Source organism: Tasmannia lanceolata, unplaced genomic scaffold (assembly GCF_043159265.1).
Source record: "Tasmannia lanceolata isolate RefF3 unplaced genomic scaffold, GAP_Taslan_0.1 ptg000008l, whole genome shotgun sequence".
Lineage (NCBI taxonomy): Eukaryota > Viridiplantae > Streptophyta > Magnoliopsida > Canellales > Winteraceae > Tasmannia > Tasmannia lanceolata.
Window position 1 is genome coordinate 4,778,373 of NW_027518685.1, and position 18,580 is coordinate 4,796,952.

Sequence of the window (18,580 nt, forward strand, 5' to 3'; positions counted from 1 at the left end):
AGACTGCCATGAAATCACTATCGGTACCAAGTTTAATGAGCAGGTGTCTCTTGATCCATGGTTGTTACTATGGGATCTTCAGAGAGATGGAGCTTTTGTTTTAGTGTTTCTCTGACAAGGGTAAGATGAGGTCTTCCGTAGGAGCATTTTGCAATTAGCGAGAGACAGAAGTGAGCAGAGCCCTTCAGGTTATCCTCACTGGTGTTTTTTAAGAAGATAACAATATATTAATAAAGCCAATAATGGCAATCAGTACATGGGGACAAGACGTCCCCCAAATATATCAGACTTTACATGAGATCCCATTACAGATCAAGGGGGCCTTGAACTGAAACAATGACAGACTCCCGGTCCACCCTTTCCCGCGCAAGTTTGTCCGCCATCTCGTTAGCCGATCGGTGCCGGTGTTGTAATTTTGGACGAATCAAAGTAACCAAATCCCTGATCTTTTCAATTTTGTTCGCAAATTACCACGGACCACCAGAATTATTGGAAGCCCATGCTATGGTATTGGAGGAATCACCTTCAACAATCACGGGAATAGTTCGGTGCTTCACATACCATTGAAGACCGAATAGGAGGGCCGATACCTCAGCTTCGTTCGCGTCGCAAATCCCAGCCGGACCGGAGAAGTACATGAGTGTAGTTCCCAAGTGATTGCGTAATAATCCACCAAAGCCCGCTCTCCCTGGATTCCCACGAGAGCTTCCGTCAAAATTTAATTTCAGCCAATCTTCGGGTGGTGGTTGCCATAGAGGAGATATGGTATTTTTAGGTTTCCTTTCCCCCACAACAGAAGCCCAATGCCGAAGAATGTCACCCACTGGATAATGGATACCACTTTTTAACTTTGGCCCATTTAATGATAGATAATTTAATTTCCAGGGTCACTGTTGAAGTAGATTGTGGGTTCTCCATTGGAAGTTTTCTCTGCAGCCTTCACGCCCAGACTCAGCTCAGGTGGGAAGAACCGCTTGGTAACTGCAGGAGAGAAAGAGGTTCTTCCCTCACCATGGTTATGGGTGACTAGAGTGGGAGGGAGAATAGTGAGGGAACAGTAAGGAAGGGGAGGGAATGCATCATAAAGAGGGGCAGAGGATGCTGATGTCTTATGGTTGGCGCCGAAATGCCTTTCCGTCAAATTCCCAAGGAAATGCATTAAAATATAGTACTTGTAAATGTCCCCATGACAATCGAAAACCTTAGGTATTGTAAACTAATTTAAAGTCATTAAATAGGGTGATGATAAATTCGCACCCCCTATTGGATGATTCACACCCTTTTAACTACGTCAAAAATGGTGTGAATCATCCTACACGGGGTGCTAATTTATCATCTTCTATTAATTATACCTAATAAATTCAAATTCCTCTGATGGATCTGTGGTTCGCTAAACATAATTTAAGCATTAAACAGTACCAATACAGTAGTAAAACCTGAAGACTAACAACTTCAGTGTGGCAAACCAACACACAGTACATGGAAAGAGAAAATAAAGATACTTAGATAGATACATCATGCCATATTATACCACCATCACCTAGGCTTATTCGATCATTCTAAATTTAAGCAGCATAGAGCTCTGGCTTCGATAATCGAGGTGTAGGGATAGCCACAAGTGGATTCCTTCTCTTTATAACAAGGCCAAATTTCTCTTCAAGATCAAGCTTAGTCCCTTCTGGTAAACTCCATTCAAAGGAATGAAAGAACGAAGCCAAGATAATGGTTAACATCCTCTCAGCCAAGTTAAGCCCTGCACAGCTCCTCCTCCCAGACCCAAATGGAAAGAAACGAAAATCGCTACCCTTGATATCCAATTTCCCATTGCTTGCACTAAACCATCTCTCCGGCATGAACTCATTAGGGTTCTCCCAAAATGACGGATCCCTCTGTATGGCCCACACATTAATGAAGACCCTTGCTCCCTTTGGGATGTGGTATCCAGCAACCGTCGCTGGCACGCTTGGCACGTGGGGGATCAAAAGTGCTAAGCCCGGGTGCAGACGGAGAGCTTCCCTAGCCACCCCTTCTATATAAGGTAATTGGGGAAGATGAGATTCTAGTAAAATGTTATCCTTTCCCACAACTGAGTCTAGTTCTTCTTGTGCTTTTTTAATAGTCTCAGGCTTCATTAACATCTCTGACATGGCCCACTCCGTTGTGGTGGATGTAGTCTCAGTCCCTCCCACGGCTAAATCAAGCAACAGGGCCTTGACGTGGGACATGGTCAATTGGATTTTGGGATCAGAACCGTTGTGTAGTTGTAGAAGGATATCCAAGAAATCCTTGGTTTCTTTAGCGCCTCCTTCAGCTGCTTTATTAATCTCTATCCGTTGATCTAAGATGGTGGTAAAGATCTGATCGAAAAACGACATGAGCTTCTTCATTTTACGCCGCTTACCTTGAACATCCAAGGGGGCTATAATGGGAAAGAGATCGGAAATGTTGGGTTTTCCCAATAGATCCACGATATCTTCAAGCACCTTTTGGAACTTTGCTGCTGTAGTAGTCCCTTCTTCTCCATTGAGGGTTCCACCCCATAGTGTGCTGGTCATGGTGCTGAAGATCGTTTGAGTTATGTACGCACCCACATTGATCGGGGTTCCTGATTTGGCATACAGTCTGTTGATCGTTCGGCAAACCTCCGTTCGTCGGAAAGCCTGGCCAGCCGCGAGGTTTGTGTTGTTGAGGAAATCATGGACGCAAACCTGTTGAAGTATAAATTATTAAATAATACGAAATCTAACAGCTTAAGCTTTGGGAGTAATTGGTTGCTTCAAATGGTATCAGAGCTATTGTCATGATTGTATTAGAGCTATTGCCTCACGACACGTAAGGCCTGGTTTCAAAACCCAACAACTCCTTATTTTAAAAAAAATACATATATGGCCAACCCAAAAAAAGAGGGGTCACAAGCGATGGGGAGTAAGGGTGTCAATTTTGGCTCGGGCTCGGAAGCTCGCTCGACCTCGGCTTGAGCTCGGCTCGAATCCTTAACGAGCCGAGCCCGAGTTAGACCAGGCTCGGCTCGGCTCGTTAAGGCTCGTTGAGAATTTAATATATTTAAATATATATATTATATATTAATATATACATTAAAAGGGTTGTCCATGGAGTGAAAAGGGGGGGCAAAATATGTCACTTCATTTTTGGAACCCCATTTGTTACTAGGACCACCCCCCATAGTGTAAAAAAGGTAGTCAAATTACACTAGTAGGGCTGTCCAGGGAAGATGAGGGGTGTGAACATAATATAATCCGAGCCGAGCAGGGCTCGCGAGCCGCTCACGAGCCTGACCGAGCCGAGCCCGAGCCCGAGCCGAGCCTCACTTGTGAGCTTAACGAGCCGAGCCGAGTCTGGCCAAGCTCGGCTCGGCTCGGCTCGTTTACACCCCTAGATGGGGAGTATTAAAGTATAAAGGTGATTAAATAACACTAACTCTAACAGCTTAAGTTTTTAGAGTAATTGGTTGTTTCACAATATATACATGATTAAATAACACCATCTTAGCACTTTAAGTTTTTGGAGCATTTGATTGTTTCACATGGTATAGAGCAATTGCTTTAAATCAGTTAATAACCCTACAAGTCCTTGATATTAAAAATCCATGCGAACGGCCAACCCAAAAGACGGAGCCAGTTATGCCGCATGTACAACCAATGTAAAAGAGGCGGCCACATGTGCCACGTGTATGGCCAACTCAAAAAAGGAGGGGCCACACATGAGGGAGAGTGTTGAATTATAAATGATTAATAAGACCAACTTTCACCGCTTAGGCCTTGTTCGTTTAAGATCGTAACAACCAATTGTAGGCCACCGATTATTGGACTCCAACTTAAGAGTCCAACAATCTATTGGAGCCCACAATAAGTTGCAACAATCTAAAGCGAACAGCTCATTAAGCTTTTGGAGTAATTGGTTGTTTCACAAGACCTTGCGGAGCATGCGCCACTGTGCTCCGTAGGGACTCCACACGATGTCATTCCCGCCATATGTGATGATTTCTACTCCAGCCACTGCATCATGATTGGCGAAGGTGGTGTCTTGGTCTTTGAGGACTTCCTTCACCACGGATGGCGAATTCAGAACGATGCAGAGCTTAGTTCCAAGACGGAGCTTCATGATGGGGCCATAGGTTTTAGCCAGTTTGGCAAAATATCGATGGAGGTCTGGTTCGAGAAACGGAAGGTTACCGACTATCGGTAATCCTAGTGGTCCTGGTGGCAATGGCAACGTGGCCATGCCGGATTTCTTGATCATGCATGCCACCCAAGTAATCACAACAACCAAAAAGGAGAAGGCAAGGATTGCATTCTGTGAAGGATTTGAATGAAGGAAGAGGGTTGGAAGAGCCATGTCTAATCTGTGTTGGAAAGCTTAGATCTGATGGGGTATTTAAAGGAGATTGAAAGGTTTGGTTTGGATTAAACAATGTCCGGCCCTAAGATTATATTAGTCTTGTGAGTCCACGGGAGTAGATGGGAGCAGGTGGTATTAAATTTATACTAAAAAAGGGCGCCTCATTTTGCAAGGAATACTGAATTTGGCAGTACGAGAGAGTTGAACCCACAAACCATTCCAATTTAGGATTAACCTTATTATCTTTTTCCTTTGTTTGACTTTCCCTAAAAATACACTACTTCCAGGCTAATGATGTTGGTACTACCATGTTTTGATAATTGCACTTACTCATCTTGTCTTTTACTATTTAAATAGCTCACAAAGGCTATTACAGATCTCAAAACGCTATTAGAAGCAAAAGACAAGCTGAGTCCGTGCAATTATAAAACATTGGTAATACAAATACAAGTAGTCTATTTCAGTAATATTTCTACAAACTTTTTCTTATTTTTAGGAAACAGCAAACATAAGAGTGTGAAAATGGAGAAAAAGTGGTTAAACTATCATTTCCCTTGTAAGATGATTAAATGTCTGTCTTCTATATCAAGCAATTAACAAATTTTTTTTAAAAAATGTCTAGGGAAAACTGTGTTTGGCGTACCGTTTGAAATAGCGTTTAAAATGTCATTTTGCAAAACGGCGTTCTCATGTTTGGTTGGCCAGATCAAAACTGCGTTTTAAACGGCAGACAGAGGTATTATGTGTTTGGTTGCAAATGCCCTAAAACGGAGTTTTAGTGGTAAAATGATCAAAAAGGGCATTATTTGGTTGGCCTCAATGTAACTCAACTACTCTCTCATTAGGCCCAATATTAAAAGGTCATTAGGATCTCATTCAAATACTATTAAAATTAAACATCATTGCCAAAAAAAAAATGGCTACACCTTTGGGGTTATTCTCCTTCTTCTTCTTAACGGCCTGATTTGACGGACGAGTGGAGGCGCTGAGGCAGTGAGGCGTGAGAGGGTTTGCAACTTTGGAAAGTAAATGAAGAAAGTAAGAAATTAGGATTTCTTTTAATTCTTTTGTCTTTAAAAAATCAAAATTAAGAAATCATATAATGATATCAGCAGCCCCTTGTTTTGAATTAAATATTAACAATTTAACAAATTTGTATCCTCAAGAATGATATTAACACCCCCACTTTTTTGGTATTTGATGTAACGCATAAAATCGCATGCATATACGAAAAAATGGGTTTTTGTGAGGGCAAACACGTAAAAACCCACAGCCCAAAAACTCTGTTCAAAACGGCATTTTGCAAATGGACCCCCCCCCCCCCCTCCGTTTGCAAAACATCGTTTTGAGGGTTCAAAACGGTGTTTCAAACGGCGTTTCAAACGGTGGCTGCGCACCCAAACACTCCTAAACGACCGTTTGGCCCCAAAACGGTGTTTCAAACGCCAAACGGCGTTTTAAACGGTACGCCAAACACGCACTAAAAGGCCCATCAAAAACCCATATCTAGAAACCCCCAAAATTGTCTCAATTACCAATAATATTGTCTTTTGCCATAATTAGCTTTTAAGGTTTTTCTCTACCCATTCTACCCATAATTTTATCACACTTGTTAAAAGATAATGTAAACTCCCTACAATCTCTCTTTCTCTCTTCGGTTTCTCTTCTTTTTGGTAACTCTCTCTCTCTCTCTCATCTCTTAATTGAATACATCATGATAGCATTCTTGGCCCATGCCATGCATGTATGGGTGTAAATAATGGGCCCCACATGAAGATGAGGAGGGTGAGACACCATTTTTCCTCATGTTTTGATCGGTGGGTCCAATATTTTAAACCCATGCATAGCATGGGCCAAGAATGCTATGCATGGTAATATAATTTTAAAACTCATTTTCATGTGGGGCCCACATTTTTACCCTGTTCTGATATGGCAGAGCCTGTAATATCCGCCCAAGCCCTTACATATAGTGGGACCTACCATTTTATATGTAGGGTCCCACTATCTCCACCCATATCCATGCATCAGGTGGGGACACTATTTTTCCTCTGTTTTGATGGGTAGGTCCCAAGACCATGCATTGGGGTGGGCCCAATATTTTACACCCCATCTTTATGTGGGGCCATTGTTCTACATCCATATATGCATGGCATTGGCAAAGAATGCTACCATGATGTATTCAGATAAGTGATGAGAGAGACCAAAAACGGGTATGGTCTGTGGGAATGGCTTCATTTGAGATAGGGGTGCAAGTTTGGCGCTGTCAGCTCTGACCCACCCTGAGCCCGAACAGCAGGGCTGGATTTTCCAACCCTGAGGGCAGGTCAGGGTTCATTTTTTTAGACCCTGACTCAGGTCGGGTCGGGTTCTGGATTAATGCCTCGGGTACTCTGACCCGGCCCAACCCTAAGTTTTCTATTATAGAATTAAACCATTTGTGCATGTTTCTTTTGCTAATGTTTTCTATTATCTTGGATTGATGTTTCTTTAGATTATTATTATTAATTGTCTCTATTGCCCGTCATGTTGTTAAATTCATAGTCTTATTTTGTTCCATTTCTTTGTTTATTGATCATTTTGTTCTATATGATAAGTGGTTGCTTTATTTTTGGCACTCTTAATAGGTATTTGCACTAGGGTCAATTAGGGCCGGCCCGGCCCTGCCAATCAGGGCGGACCAGGGCCAGCACTGAGCCATGTAGGGCGGGCAATGGGTTGAGGTTTTTCGGCCCTGACTCAGGGTCAGGGCGGGTCTGAGCCGAGATAATGGGTTCCAGGGTTGGGCTAGGGTTTTGAAAAGACCGACCCTGTTGCAGCCCTAATTTGAGATATAGAGAGGTGAGAGATTATAGGGATTTGTACGGAGCGTAATATATTATGGGTAAAAACTTAAAAGCTAATTATTGCAAAAGATGATGTTATTGGTAATTAAGAAAATTTTGGGGGTTTCTGGTATATAGGTTTTTTTTTTTTATAGGCAAGCTGGGGTTAGGCAGACCCCTACCAGATATATTAAAGAAAAAGACAGATGCAACATGAAAGCCAAACAGCAACCCCACAGCATAAAGGGGAAACAAAAAGATCTCCAAAAGGAGAGCCAAAAGGAACACGAAAGAGGGCAAGAGGACCCCCAACCAAAAACAGCACAATACAACCCAAAAAAAAAGGGGAAGGAAAGGAAAATAAACTAACCCCCCAAGACAAACCCCAAAGATCCAAACTTATCCTAATCTTAGCTGGGGTCTTGAAATGGAGGGAAGCACACAAGTAGGATATGGCCGAAGGAGCGAGACTGGGGATTTCCCTTTCTTTTCCTTCTTTTTCTGGACTGTTTGCCATGAACCTTCAGTGATGTGAGAGTCCGAAGAGGAAGGAGCTGCTACATTTGAGATTTCCGCAGGAGAATCAGAACCAAAGTCTTCAAGGGTTGAGAATTTATTTCCAAATTGAATAGCAGACCTATGCAAAGGCACAGAAGGTCTAAAGGTGGACCGAAGAGTAGAATTTTTTTCCAAGTTCTGGTTAGTAGCTTCATAATGGTGGTGGGCTGAATCCAAAATTTCAGATACAATTTCAAAGTTGATTTTGCTAACTGGTCTCCATTCTTTCTTAGGCTGAGGTTGAGCATGATTTGAGTGAAGATGGCAAGCCTTAGTACTGTGACTAAAGTCCTTGCAAAATGAACAGGAACTCGGTTTCCAATCGTAATCAATTTGCTAAATGATCTCACCTGAGGAGGCACGAAGCTTGATAGAATCTGGAAGGGATTGATCCACACTAATTAGCACACATAATCTAGCATAATTCAGCCTAGATGACTCAGTTGTTTGAGTGTCCATGTAGAGGGGCTTACCAATCAAGCTAGCTATTCTACTTAGACAATGGTGGTTCCAAACTTTAGATGGAGCCCATGTAGCTTGATCCAAATAGGAATTCTGTGATTTTCCTCCGTTCCTTCCGTGTCTGAGTACTATTCCAAGATGGTTTTGGGTGGTCCAGTCAGCGAGTGCACGTGGACTGGAGCCTTTCCGGTTGCTTTATCTTGGAGCGTCGGTTTGCGGATCCTGTTGCACCGTAGGGGGCGAATACGATTCTTAAGAAGAGTGACCATGTGGCACGACTCAGCCTCTCTTCCTCAAAATCTGATTTTAACAAGGTTTTCGATAAAAAAGATAAGTACAAATTCGTTTTTATTTCTTTGGAAATCTAAAACAGTACCCAATTTGGAGACCGAATAACCTTTCTCATCTCTGGATTCGATCAAGCCATAAATCAGACCCTACTAGACCATTCTGTTTCCAACATGATCGGAGATCCTCCTCTCTTTTTTATACTATGGATCGATCTAGTTTTCAAGCTTCCTAACATCTCCGGTATTTACTATACATATTTTTTGGGCGATTGATATTGGCACTATTGAATAATCACACAAAATTACCTTGTCATTTCTGTTTTAATTGGCCTTTGAGATCTTTCCCAGAACTGTAATAACCTTTGATAGCCGGTTAAATTAATAATAAAGACAAGATGACTTAGTGCGATTATTAAAACATGGTAAGGGATACATAAAAGCCTTTTTTTTATAAATTTTTAATCTCAAAATTCATATTTGATGAAGAGTCACGGTCACGGTATCATAACCATCCCATATTATGTGCAATGGCAACTGTATTAATCGTCACAAGGTTAATATTTTTCTTTTAAAAATAATGTAAATTTTAGTGGCTATGGCACATAGCTGCCGCTGATAATAGAAGTTATTGAGATAGATGTGGCCATCACAATTTCATTTAAACAATTGTGACGGCTACGTATTCGTCGCTAATAATATAATTTATTGAGTCAACTGCGAACCGTCACAAATTATATCTAATGTAACGACGATAAACAATCCGTAACTAATATTAGTATTAACACCGGAGGTTAACCGTCACTAATTCGTTTACTGTGATATTTTTAAAATATATATAGCAACGGAAAAAATTGTCGCCAATTGTGTTATATATATATATATATATGAGAAAACGGTTCCTACACATATGTGTAGAGAGTTCTCTACACACTAGCTTAAAATACAGTGGGGGCCCACATTGTTTGGGTGATCCAAGCCATCCATTTTAAAGGCCCTCACATAGATAGGGTGTCTACAAAAAATCAGATCCATAGGATCATCCCAACCCTACGATTTGTGGAGGTAAAATGGATGTCTTTAAACCTTCACAAATTAGTCCATTTTTTGCCTCCAAAGTTCGAATAGTTAGGATGATCCTATGGATCTGATTTTTTGTGGACACCCTATCTATGTGAGGGCCTTAAAAATGAATGGTTTGGATCACCCAAATAATGTGGCCCCCACTGTATTTTAAGCTAGTGTGTAGATAACTTATCTACACATATGTGTAGGAACCGTTTTCTCTATATATATATATATATATATATATATATATATATATATATATATATATATATATATATATAGAGAGAGAGAGAGAGAGAGAGAGAGAGAGAGAGAGAGAGAGAGGTGTTCCTCTGCTCGAGTGCAGATAGCTTATCTGCGCTCGAGTGCAAAAAAATCATATGGGCCCACATTTTTGGGGTGATCCAAAGCATTCATTTTGAAGGCCCTTCCATAGATACGGTATGTACCAAAAACAAGATCCATAGGATCATCCAAACCCATCCAAAAGTGGATCCAAAAATGGGTAAACCGATAGCGAAATTAAATCGTCACTAAATATAAACCGATAGCGACGGTAATTTGAACCCTTAGTAACGATAATAAAACAGTTGGGAAAGCCTATTTTCCTTGTAGCGCATATGTCCAATATTGCACAGAACACAATGGGACCATTCAGAATCATCTCATGTCAGGTGGGCCTCGCCATCCGGTGAAAAATGCAACGGGCTTAAAATATGTCAACCGATATGACCAAAATATGACCAACCAATATGAACACCATTTATGTTGGTCATATCGGCTGACATATTTTAAGCCCGTTGCATTTTTCACCAGATGGCGAGGCCCACCTGACATGAGATGATTCTGAATGGTCCCATTGTGTTACGTGCAATATTGGACATATGCGCTACAAGGAAAATAGGCTTTCCCTGGAGATGATATTTTCACTCCCCCCTGCATGACGCGCACGCTCGTCAAATCAAGCTATAAGGGGAGCGTGCGCGTAATGCAGGGGGAGTGAAAATATCATCGCCCTTTTTTTTATTACATTACTTATTGTACGGGTGTCCGAGGAGTGTTCATATTTAAAATCATATTCTAAAGAAGGAGAGTCCCTGACAAAAAGATATTATTTGTTGAATAATGATATGATAAGCGAGTTGGGACGTTAATAACAACTAGGGCAGGTAATTTTGCCAATTTAGGAAAGGGATTTGCTAAGGTTCATAGCAAAAGGCATTTCGTGGCTGGTGACGCTAGCAATTCCCTTAAGAAAATAGCATGAAAAAAAAAAACACTAAGGGAAACTCAAGCTGAATTAACGTAAGTGACCCGTTCACTTGAATTGTAAGTCCATACTCCATTGGATCGGATTGGCTAGTGAGGATTTGGTAGATAAAATTTAAACTTCAAAGTCAAAACATGCGGTGCGAACTACGGGAAGAATAAAACACTTCAAAAGAAATACGCCCTATTTTGACCGTTACCACGTAAAACAGAACACAATTATTCTAACGTGTCAAGCTGTGGAAATTGAGGCCTAAAATCAGTGGAGATGATATTTTCACCCCCCTCCGTTACGTGCACACCCCCTTATAACCTGATTTGACGTGAAAAGTGGGCAACTTTATGTCTAATCATGTTATAAGGGGGGTGTGCAAGTACTGTAGGAGGGTGAAAATATCATCACCCATTATCTTCCAACACATGCATCTTAACAGCATGAGTATCCAAAATGCTGGGGCCTACTCCGTACAGAGACCGGTGATAAATGCACCCCAGTTTTAGGGAAGTGACATATCTGTACCTTTTCATTACTTGGGACACCCCGCTGCACTGTATCTATGACTGCAAAGGGACTGCTGTACTTCACAGGGGAAGGATTCAACGGATTTGATTGCTTACGTACACTGCAACTGGGTGTCCCAGGTAAAGAAAAAGGGCGGATATATCACTTCCCCATTTTTAATGTATATTACTAGCACTAATGGCCAAAATTGGGCCCCCCTCAAGGGCTGATGCTGAAAGGATTGACGGTGGAAATTTCGGTTTCGGTTTTAAATTTCGGTCACGACTGACAACAGAAATTTTGGTATTTTGGCCGAAATTTAAAACCATGTGTTAAATACAGCCCCAATTTTAACCATGGCCACCTCTTTAGGGTCTTTATGCCTACTTTCTTTAGTTATTAAACGTCTGGGAGGGGGGCAGCCCAGAAAATAAAGGGGCTGATTTATCATTACCTAAAAGTGTAAAATGGTAGTCACAAGCATGGTTTTAAATTTCGACCGAAATCTGAAATTTTGGGTTTCGGTCGAGACCGAACCCGAATGACACATGCCCGAAATGTTACTTTATTTCGACTGAAATTTCAAATTTTCATTTTTTCCGAAATTTCATCCGAAATTTTAGGAAATTCGACCAAAATTCTCAATTTTTTAAACTTTTTATTATTTTCCTGAAATTTCAACCAAATTTCGATTTCGGTGAGGTCCAAAACTGGTACCGGAATTGAAATTTAAAACCATGGTAACCCTATGCATGAGTTTGGGTGGAGATGGTAGGAGCCACCGCGTCAAAACATGACTAAAATTGTGGGATCACTCATCCAAGCATCAGTTGTAAAATGGTGGGCCCATGCATATCCTTTATGCATCTGTTTACATGGAGATGGTGGGCCCCACCCCATCAAGTGTAAATAGGTGAGCCCCACCCAGACTAGACAGGATGTGTGAAGTAAATTCAATGGAAAGAAAGGGGAGTGATAAATCGACTCCCATATATCTTAAATCGAACCCCATGTTTCTATCTCTCTCCTCTTTCTCTGTCTAACCCAGAGGAGAGAGAAGACACTCTCTTTTACTTGGAGTCTGTCTATCTCTCTCTCCTAGTCTAGAATGTTTTAAATTTTCTTTGAAATTAAGGAAAGGATTTTGTTTTGGAAAATAGATTCCAAAAAAATAAGTTTACAAAATGCTGGCAGTGCTGAAAAAATTAATATTTTACGGAAAAGATTTTCTAAGAAAATTTTTCTTCCGCCCTGATTTCTATTTCCTTTGTTTGTGTTCTTTTTTAAACTCTCTTGCGGAAGACGGAGGAGAGGGGAAGGAGCCTTCTTCATATTGTATCCTATTTGCGGAAGACAAAAGGGGATATTTTTTTCTTGGTATCACTCGACTCATCCACCATATGGACAAAGTACCAAAAGAATGTGGAGGCATCACACAATAAGGGAAGTGGTATAATGCCAACGCAGTTCCAAATTGCATTCGATCCGAGAACAATGTGATGCAGGGCAACTGTCGTGGAGGTGTTGTTTAGATATGATTCAAAAGATTTCTACTTCTCACCCGATAACTAAATGCTCTCTTTTCCCCATTATCTTGAAAATGTTGCCAAATTGTAGCCTCAAACAACAACCCTTTACAATCTTTCCTTGTTGTTTCCTCGTGCTTCACAGAAATACCCTGTTTGAAGTGGATTGTAAAAACTCCTACTCAATTAAAACAATTTCATGAGGATCAAGAAACAGAGACTGCTAGCGAATTTCTGTACTTGTCTGTATTAATACAAAACATATCTACAGCCATGAGTCATTGGAACAAGAGTACAGAATTACCTGAAATATATGATTTCAGTTTGCAGAATTCGAATGCAATTTGGTGGTCCTGATGGCTAACAAAAATGAGATTTAATTGTACGGTTTTCCCATAACATTTATGGCCTCATCCTGACATTTGTAAAACGTGGGTCCTTAGATTGCTAAATGCTCTTAAATAAAGCTATACTAATGGGTGATGGTTAGCAAAAGTAAAGGAGATAACCGGCATGCATTTGTTATCTTATTAAAGTCCCTCCATTATGGGAAGAGGGAATATAACAATATAAATACATGGGTTTGGTCCCCATCTCTTCACAGAAGAAAATTAAAGTGAGGTAAAAGAACACCCATTGTTCTCTTACCATACGGAACAAGTGATTGAGATTGGAAACCAAAAGTGACACTCCGACAGTCAAAGGAGGCGACACATCCGGCAAATCAAAACAACGTAGTTCACGTACGAAAATCAAAGATTCAAGGACATCATGGCTTCAGGTAAAGATCCTAACCCTTCAATGCATCCTACATTGTGGTATCAGAGCTCCAGGGTTGGAGTCTTAATGTCTTGGATTTTTCTTTGGCCAGTTTTCATAGTTTTGTAATCGATCCGACAGATTTTGTCGTTTACCGCTGTTGATTAAAGTCTTCATCAACATTGTCGCATTCAATGATCGATCACGATTGATCTTAAGAAAATGCAATGTTGTTGATGAGATTCTAATCTAAACAAACCATGAAAACTGAATTTTGGACTTCTCATAGATGTCGATACCGAAAGAAAGAAATAATTTTTGTGGCTTTTATTATTGTTTACTGGTGATTGGATCATATTTAAATAATTATTGTTTACTGGTGATTAAATATTTAAATAATTTTGTTGGTGAAAAATCTTCTTAAAATTTTTTAAGATGATCCGATAGTTGGATCGTCATAAACAAAAGTAATTAGCCCAACCTTGAAAAATTATAACCAGTCGCAGGCGGCGACTAGAGAAATTTTCTGGCTATCGGATTATATGAAAACAATCAACCATCACCGAGGTATCTTCCCATAAAGTTTCAGGAAGATCCAACGGCTATTTCTTTGGGAAATTACATTTAATGTCCGATTAAGAAAACTTTTGGCTTACATGACAAGAAGATGGGTTTTGGATTTTTGGTCCACTTGAGGGCATAAGCCTAAAAGCTTAACCCACTTGTAGATAAAATCAAGTTGTGAGGCCGTGCTCATATTCTGGCTCATGAACCCTTAAGGCCATTTTTTTAAATAAAGAAAGTTTTTAACTATTTAAAGAGGACTTTAATACATATTTAGGCATACATGTATTTACTTCTTACTGTTGATGTATGTCTAAGCCTCTCTTTTTTTATGCACTTTTAAAGAACTGGAAGTTTTAAATTCTAAGTATTTATGTGACCACCAAAGTGGCCGTGAATATGAGGGATTTAAAATTTCAAATAAAGTCATATGAATTAATTTCATAATAAAGATCAAGTGGCATCAAATTGCATTTATTTCTTTGAAATGATGTATCAATTCCAAAGAAGAGCCATCATGTTCGCGAAATAAAATGGAATAGAATAACAAGTATACACATTGGTTTAAGTAGCTTTTAATGCCCGAAGGCATAGAGTTAGCTTGCATTAATGTGTGTCTTGTTAGTTCTATGGTGTTAATCACCAATCGGGTGAATCACTAGCATATTACCGTACTCACCCAAAGGAGAGACTGTAATGACGCGATGGGTTATCCGTCAAGGTGAATCATAAAGATTAAAATTGGATTTACTTTGAGAAATTTTAATATTGACATGAGCATGCATTTATTTCTTTATATGCAGTTTTTTCTTCACCTGTTGTTGGTGGTAATGCAATGACAGTACCTTTTCTTAATGGTTCAAACTTCTCGGAATGGAAAGAACGAATTATGTTTACATTGGGGTGCATGGACTTAGATCTGGCTTTCCGAGTGGAAGAGCCACTACCACTTACAGCGGAAAGTACACTAGATCAAAAGACTTTCCATGAAAAATGGGAGAAATCCAATTGCTTAATCGCTTATGCAAGCACATGTGGCTAAGAATATTAGGGGTTCCATTCCTAATACTAAAAAGGCTAGCGATTTCATGAAAGCTGTGGAACAACAATTTATAAGTTCCGAGAAGGCTATGGCCAGCACCTTGATGAGCAAGATGTCATCAATGAAATACTCAGGCGCAAGTGAAATCTGTGAACACATCATGGAAATGAGGGACATAGCGGCCCAATTGAATGGGATGGAGGTTACCTTTGGAATTGTACAAACAATATGAATTGTCCTTATTCACCCAGCACAATACCGAGTCAGTTAGCATGAAACGTGGTAGAGTAAATGAAATGTCATCCATGTTATGGCATCGGAGATTAGGACATATCTCTATAAAGAGGGTCAAGAAGTTGGTGGAAGAAGGGGTATTAGGACCGTTAAACTTCACAGACTTTGAGACTTGTGTAGACTGCATCAAAGGAAAGCAGACTAACACATTCAAGAAAGGTGCCAGAAGGAGTTTAGGAACTCTAGAAATAATTCATACAGATATATGTGGGCCTTTTCCTCCCTGTATAACTGGAGAAAAGTATTTTGTCACCTTCATCGACGATTACTCTCGATACATGTATCTTTACCTACTATCTGAAAAGGCTAATGTATTTCAAGCCTTTAAGGAATTCAAAATAGAGGTAGAGAAACAATTAGGAAAGATGATTAAGATAGTCAGATTAGATAGAGGTGGCGAATACTATGGTAGGTACACAGAGATGGGACAGAGGCCGGGACCATTAGCAAGATTCTTTAAGGAAGAAGGTATCGTGCCTCAATATACGACACCGGGTACACCAAATCAAAATGGTGTAGCAGAAAGAAGGAATCGTACGCTTAAGGAAATGGTCAGGGCTATGATGAGTCATTCTATGATTCCCTCCTCCTTGTGAAGTGAGGCATTAAAAACAGCTGTGCATATTTTGAACAAGGTTCCTACTAAGGTTGTTCCAAAAACTCCTTATGAGCTATGGACAGGAAGGAAGACATGTTTAAGTTACATGCACATATGGGGCTGTCCAGCGGAAGCTAGAATATAAAAACCCCAGGAAAAAGCCTTTGATCCTAGAACAACCAGTGGATATTTCATTGGTTATCCAGAAAGGTCAAAAGGGTATAGATTTTACTGTCCATCTCATACACCCAATATAGTTGAAACGAATAAAGCTAGATTTCTTGAGGATGGCAACATTAGTGGGAGTATAGAACCTCGAGATATAGTCTTTGAGGAATTATGGGATTCGGAAAATACACCCATTGTGACTAATGAGTTGGTTATTCCTATGATTATTCCTCGGGATAATATTCAAGAGGAACAACCAGCTATAGAAGAGCTTCCCCATGAAGAGCCAATCCTTGTGGAACCATCAGCCCAACCACCACAAAATACGGATCAAGGGGCACCATGGAGATCCAAAAGGATAAAGAGATCTGCAATATCTTCAGATTATATGGTGTATCTACAAGAGTCTGATTATGACATTGGATATGGAGATGATCCGGCTACGTTTTCACAAGCTATGGAGAGTAGGAATTCCAAACAATGGTTTGATGCTATGAAAGAAGAGTTAAGCTCTATGGATGCAAACCATGTCTGGGACCTTGTTGATCCACCTGAAGGAGTCAAACCAGTCGGATGCAAATGGGTATTCAAGACTAAAAGAGACTCCAAGGGTAAGGTAGAACGATACAAGGCCAGACTTGTAGCAAAGGGATTCACTCAAAGGGAAGGCATTGACTATACTGAGACTTTCTCTCCGATTTCAAAGAAAGACTCATTTAGATTAGTCATGGCCTTGGTGGCTCATTACGATCTAGAGTTACACCAAATGGATGTGAAAAGGGCATTCTTAAATGGGGATCTACAAGAAGAGGTGTACATGGAACCACCTCTAGGGTTTTGCACAAAGGAAAAGGAGCACCTAGTATGCAGGTTAAAGAAATCAATTTATGGACTTAAACAGTCCTCCCGCCAATGGTATCTCAAATTCAATGAGTCCATTACATCATTTGGGCTTACAGAAAATATTGTTGACCAATGTATATACTTAAAGGTCCGTGGGATTAAGTTCATAATTTTGGTGTTATACGTAGATGATATTCTGCTTGCTAGTAGTAACTTAGGTTTATTGCATGAAACTAAGCAATTTCTTTCCACACAATTTGAGATGAAACATATGGGTGAATCATCTTATGTTATTGGCATTGAGATTCACAGAGACAGATCCTTAGGGTATCTTGGATTGTCTCCGAAGGCTTACATCTCTAAAGTTTTAGAAAGGTACAACATGCAAAATTGTTCACCTGGGGTCGCGCCTATCATGAAGGGTGACAAGTTCAGCAAAATACAATGTCCGAGGAATGAAATAGAGCAGAGGCAAATGAAGGATATTCCTTATGCTTCTGCTGTTGGAAGCCTGATGTACGCACAAACATGTACATGTCCAGATATTGCCTTTGCTATTGGAATGCTCGGCAGATATCAGAGTAATCCTAGCATAGAACCCTGGAAGGCTGCAAAGAAAGTCATGCGCTACTTACAAGGAACTAAAGATTACATGCTCACATATAAGAGATCAGACAATCTTGAGGTCATTGGCTATTCAGACTCAGACTTCGTTGGATGCCTCAAAAGTAGGAAATCAACTTCATGATACATCTTCCTACTTGCAGGAGGGGCTGTTTCATGGAAGAGCGTAAAACAGACTGTGACAGCTCCATCGACTATGGTAGCTGAGTTTATAGCCTGTTATGAGGCCACACTACAGGCCGTCTAGTTGAAGAATTTTATCACAAATCTTCAAGCAGTGGATTCTATTGCTAGACCACTTAAGATTTTCTGTGATAATTCCGCTGCAGTATGCTTCTCTAAGAACAACAAGTGTTCCAGTGGGTCTAAGATTATACCTATAAAGTATCTTGTTGTCAGAGAGAAGATCAAGGATCATCAGATGTCAATAAGTCATATTAACACAAAATTGATGGTAGCAGAGCCTCTCACCAAAGAGCTAGCACCGGGATTACTTAAGGACCATGTAAACCGTATGGGTCTGATAAGTTCTTTTAGTGTGTAGTGACACCATAACATTATTAGAATGATGATCATTAGTTTCAGCTTTTCATATTATAGTATACATAAGGATGAATGTTTTAGCAGAATGCCGGTATTGGCAATAAAGGTTGGACCAAAGAGTGGGCATAAGGATAAAGCCCACTCATAAAGTATGCTACCAATTAAGCACTTACTTAGAAGGGGTCAGTGGCATTGTAATGCTTGGAAGGTCGTATGTCGACAAATTGACATATTTGCCGCCATAATTCATGTCATTGGTTTCTTTTAATTAAGTTTCAGATACCCTCACTGA

At 40.2% G+C, this 18,580-nt stretch overlaps 1 protein-coding gene across 1 annotated transcript; it reads right to left on the reverse strand.

Annotated features, from left to right (window-relative positions):
• Positions 1–1,366: 1,366 nt before the first annotated feature.
• LOC143882595 (cytochrome P450 93A3-like) lies at positions 1,367–4,395 on the reverse strand. Its single transcript, XM_077386062.1, has 2 exons — positions 3,934–4,395; positions 1,367–2,708 (listed from the first exon to the last, which is right to left on the reverse strand). Exons 1-2 carry the CDS (start codon positions 4,354–4,356, stop codon positions 1,566–1,568), a joined length of 1,566 nt encoding a protein of 521 aa, XP_077242177.1. The 5' UTR covers positions 4,357–4,395; the 3' UTR covers positions 1,367–1,565.
• Positions 4,396–18,580: the final 14,185 nt, after the last annotated feature.

Bases quoted from the DNA above. Each gene is read 5' to 3' on its own strand.
- LOC143882595 (XM_077386062.1), bottom strand. From the start codon at position 4,356: ATGGCTCTTCCAACCCTCTTCCTTCATTCAAATCCTTCACAGAATGCA. The intron at 2,709-3,933 runs GTCTTGTGAAAC...ATACTTCAACAG, and splicing joins AGTGGCGCATGCTCCGCAAG to GTTTGCGTCCATGATTTCCT.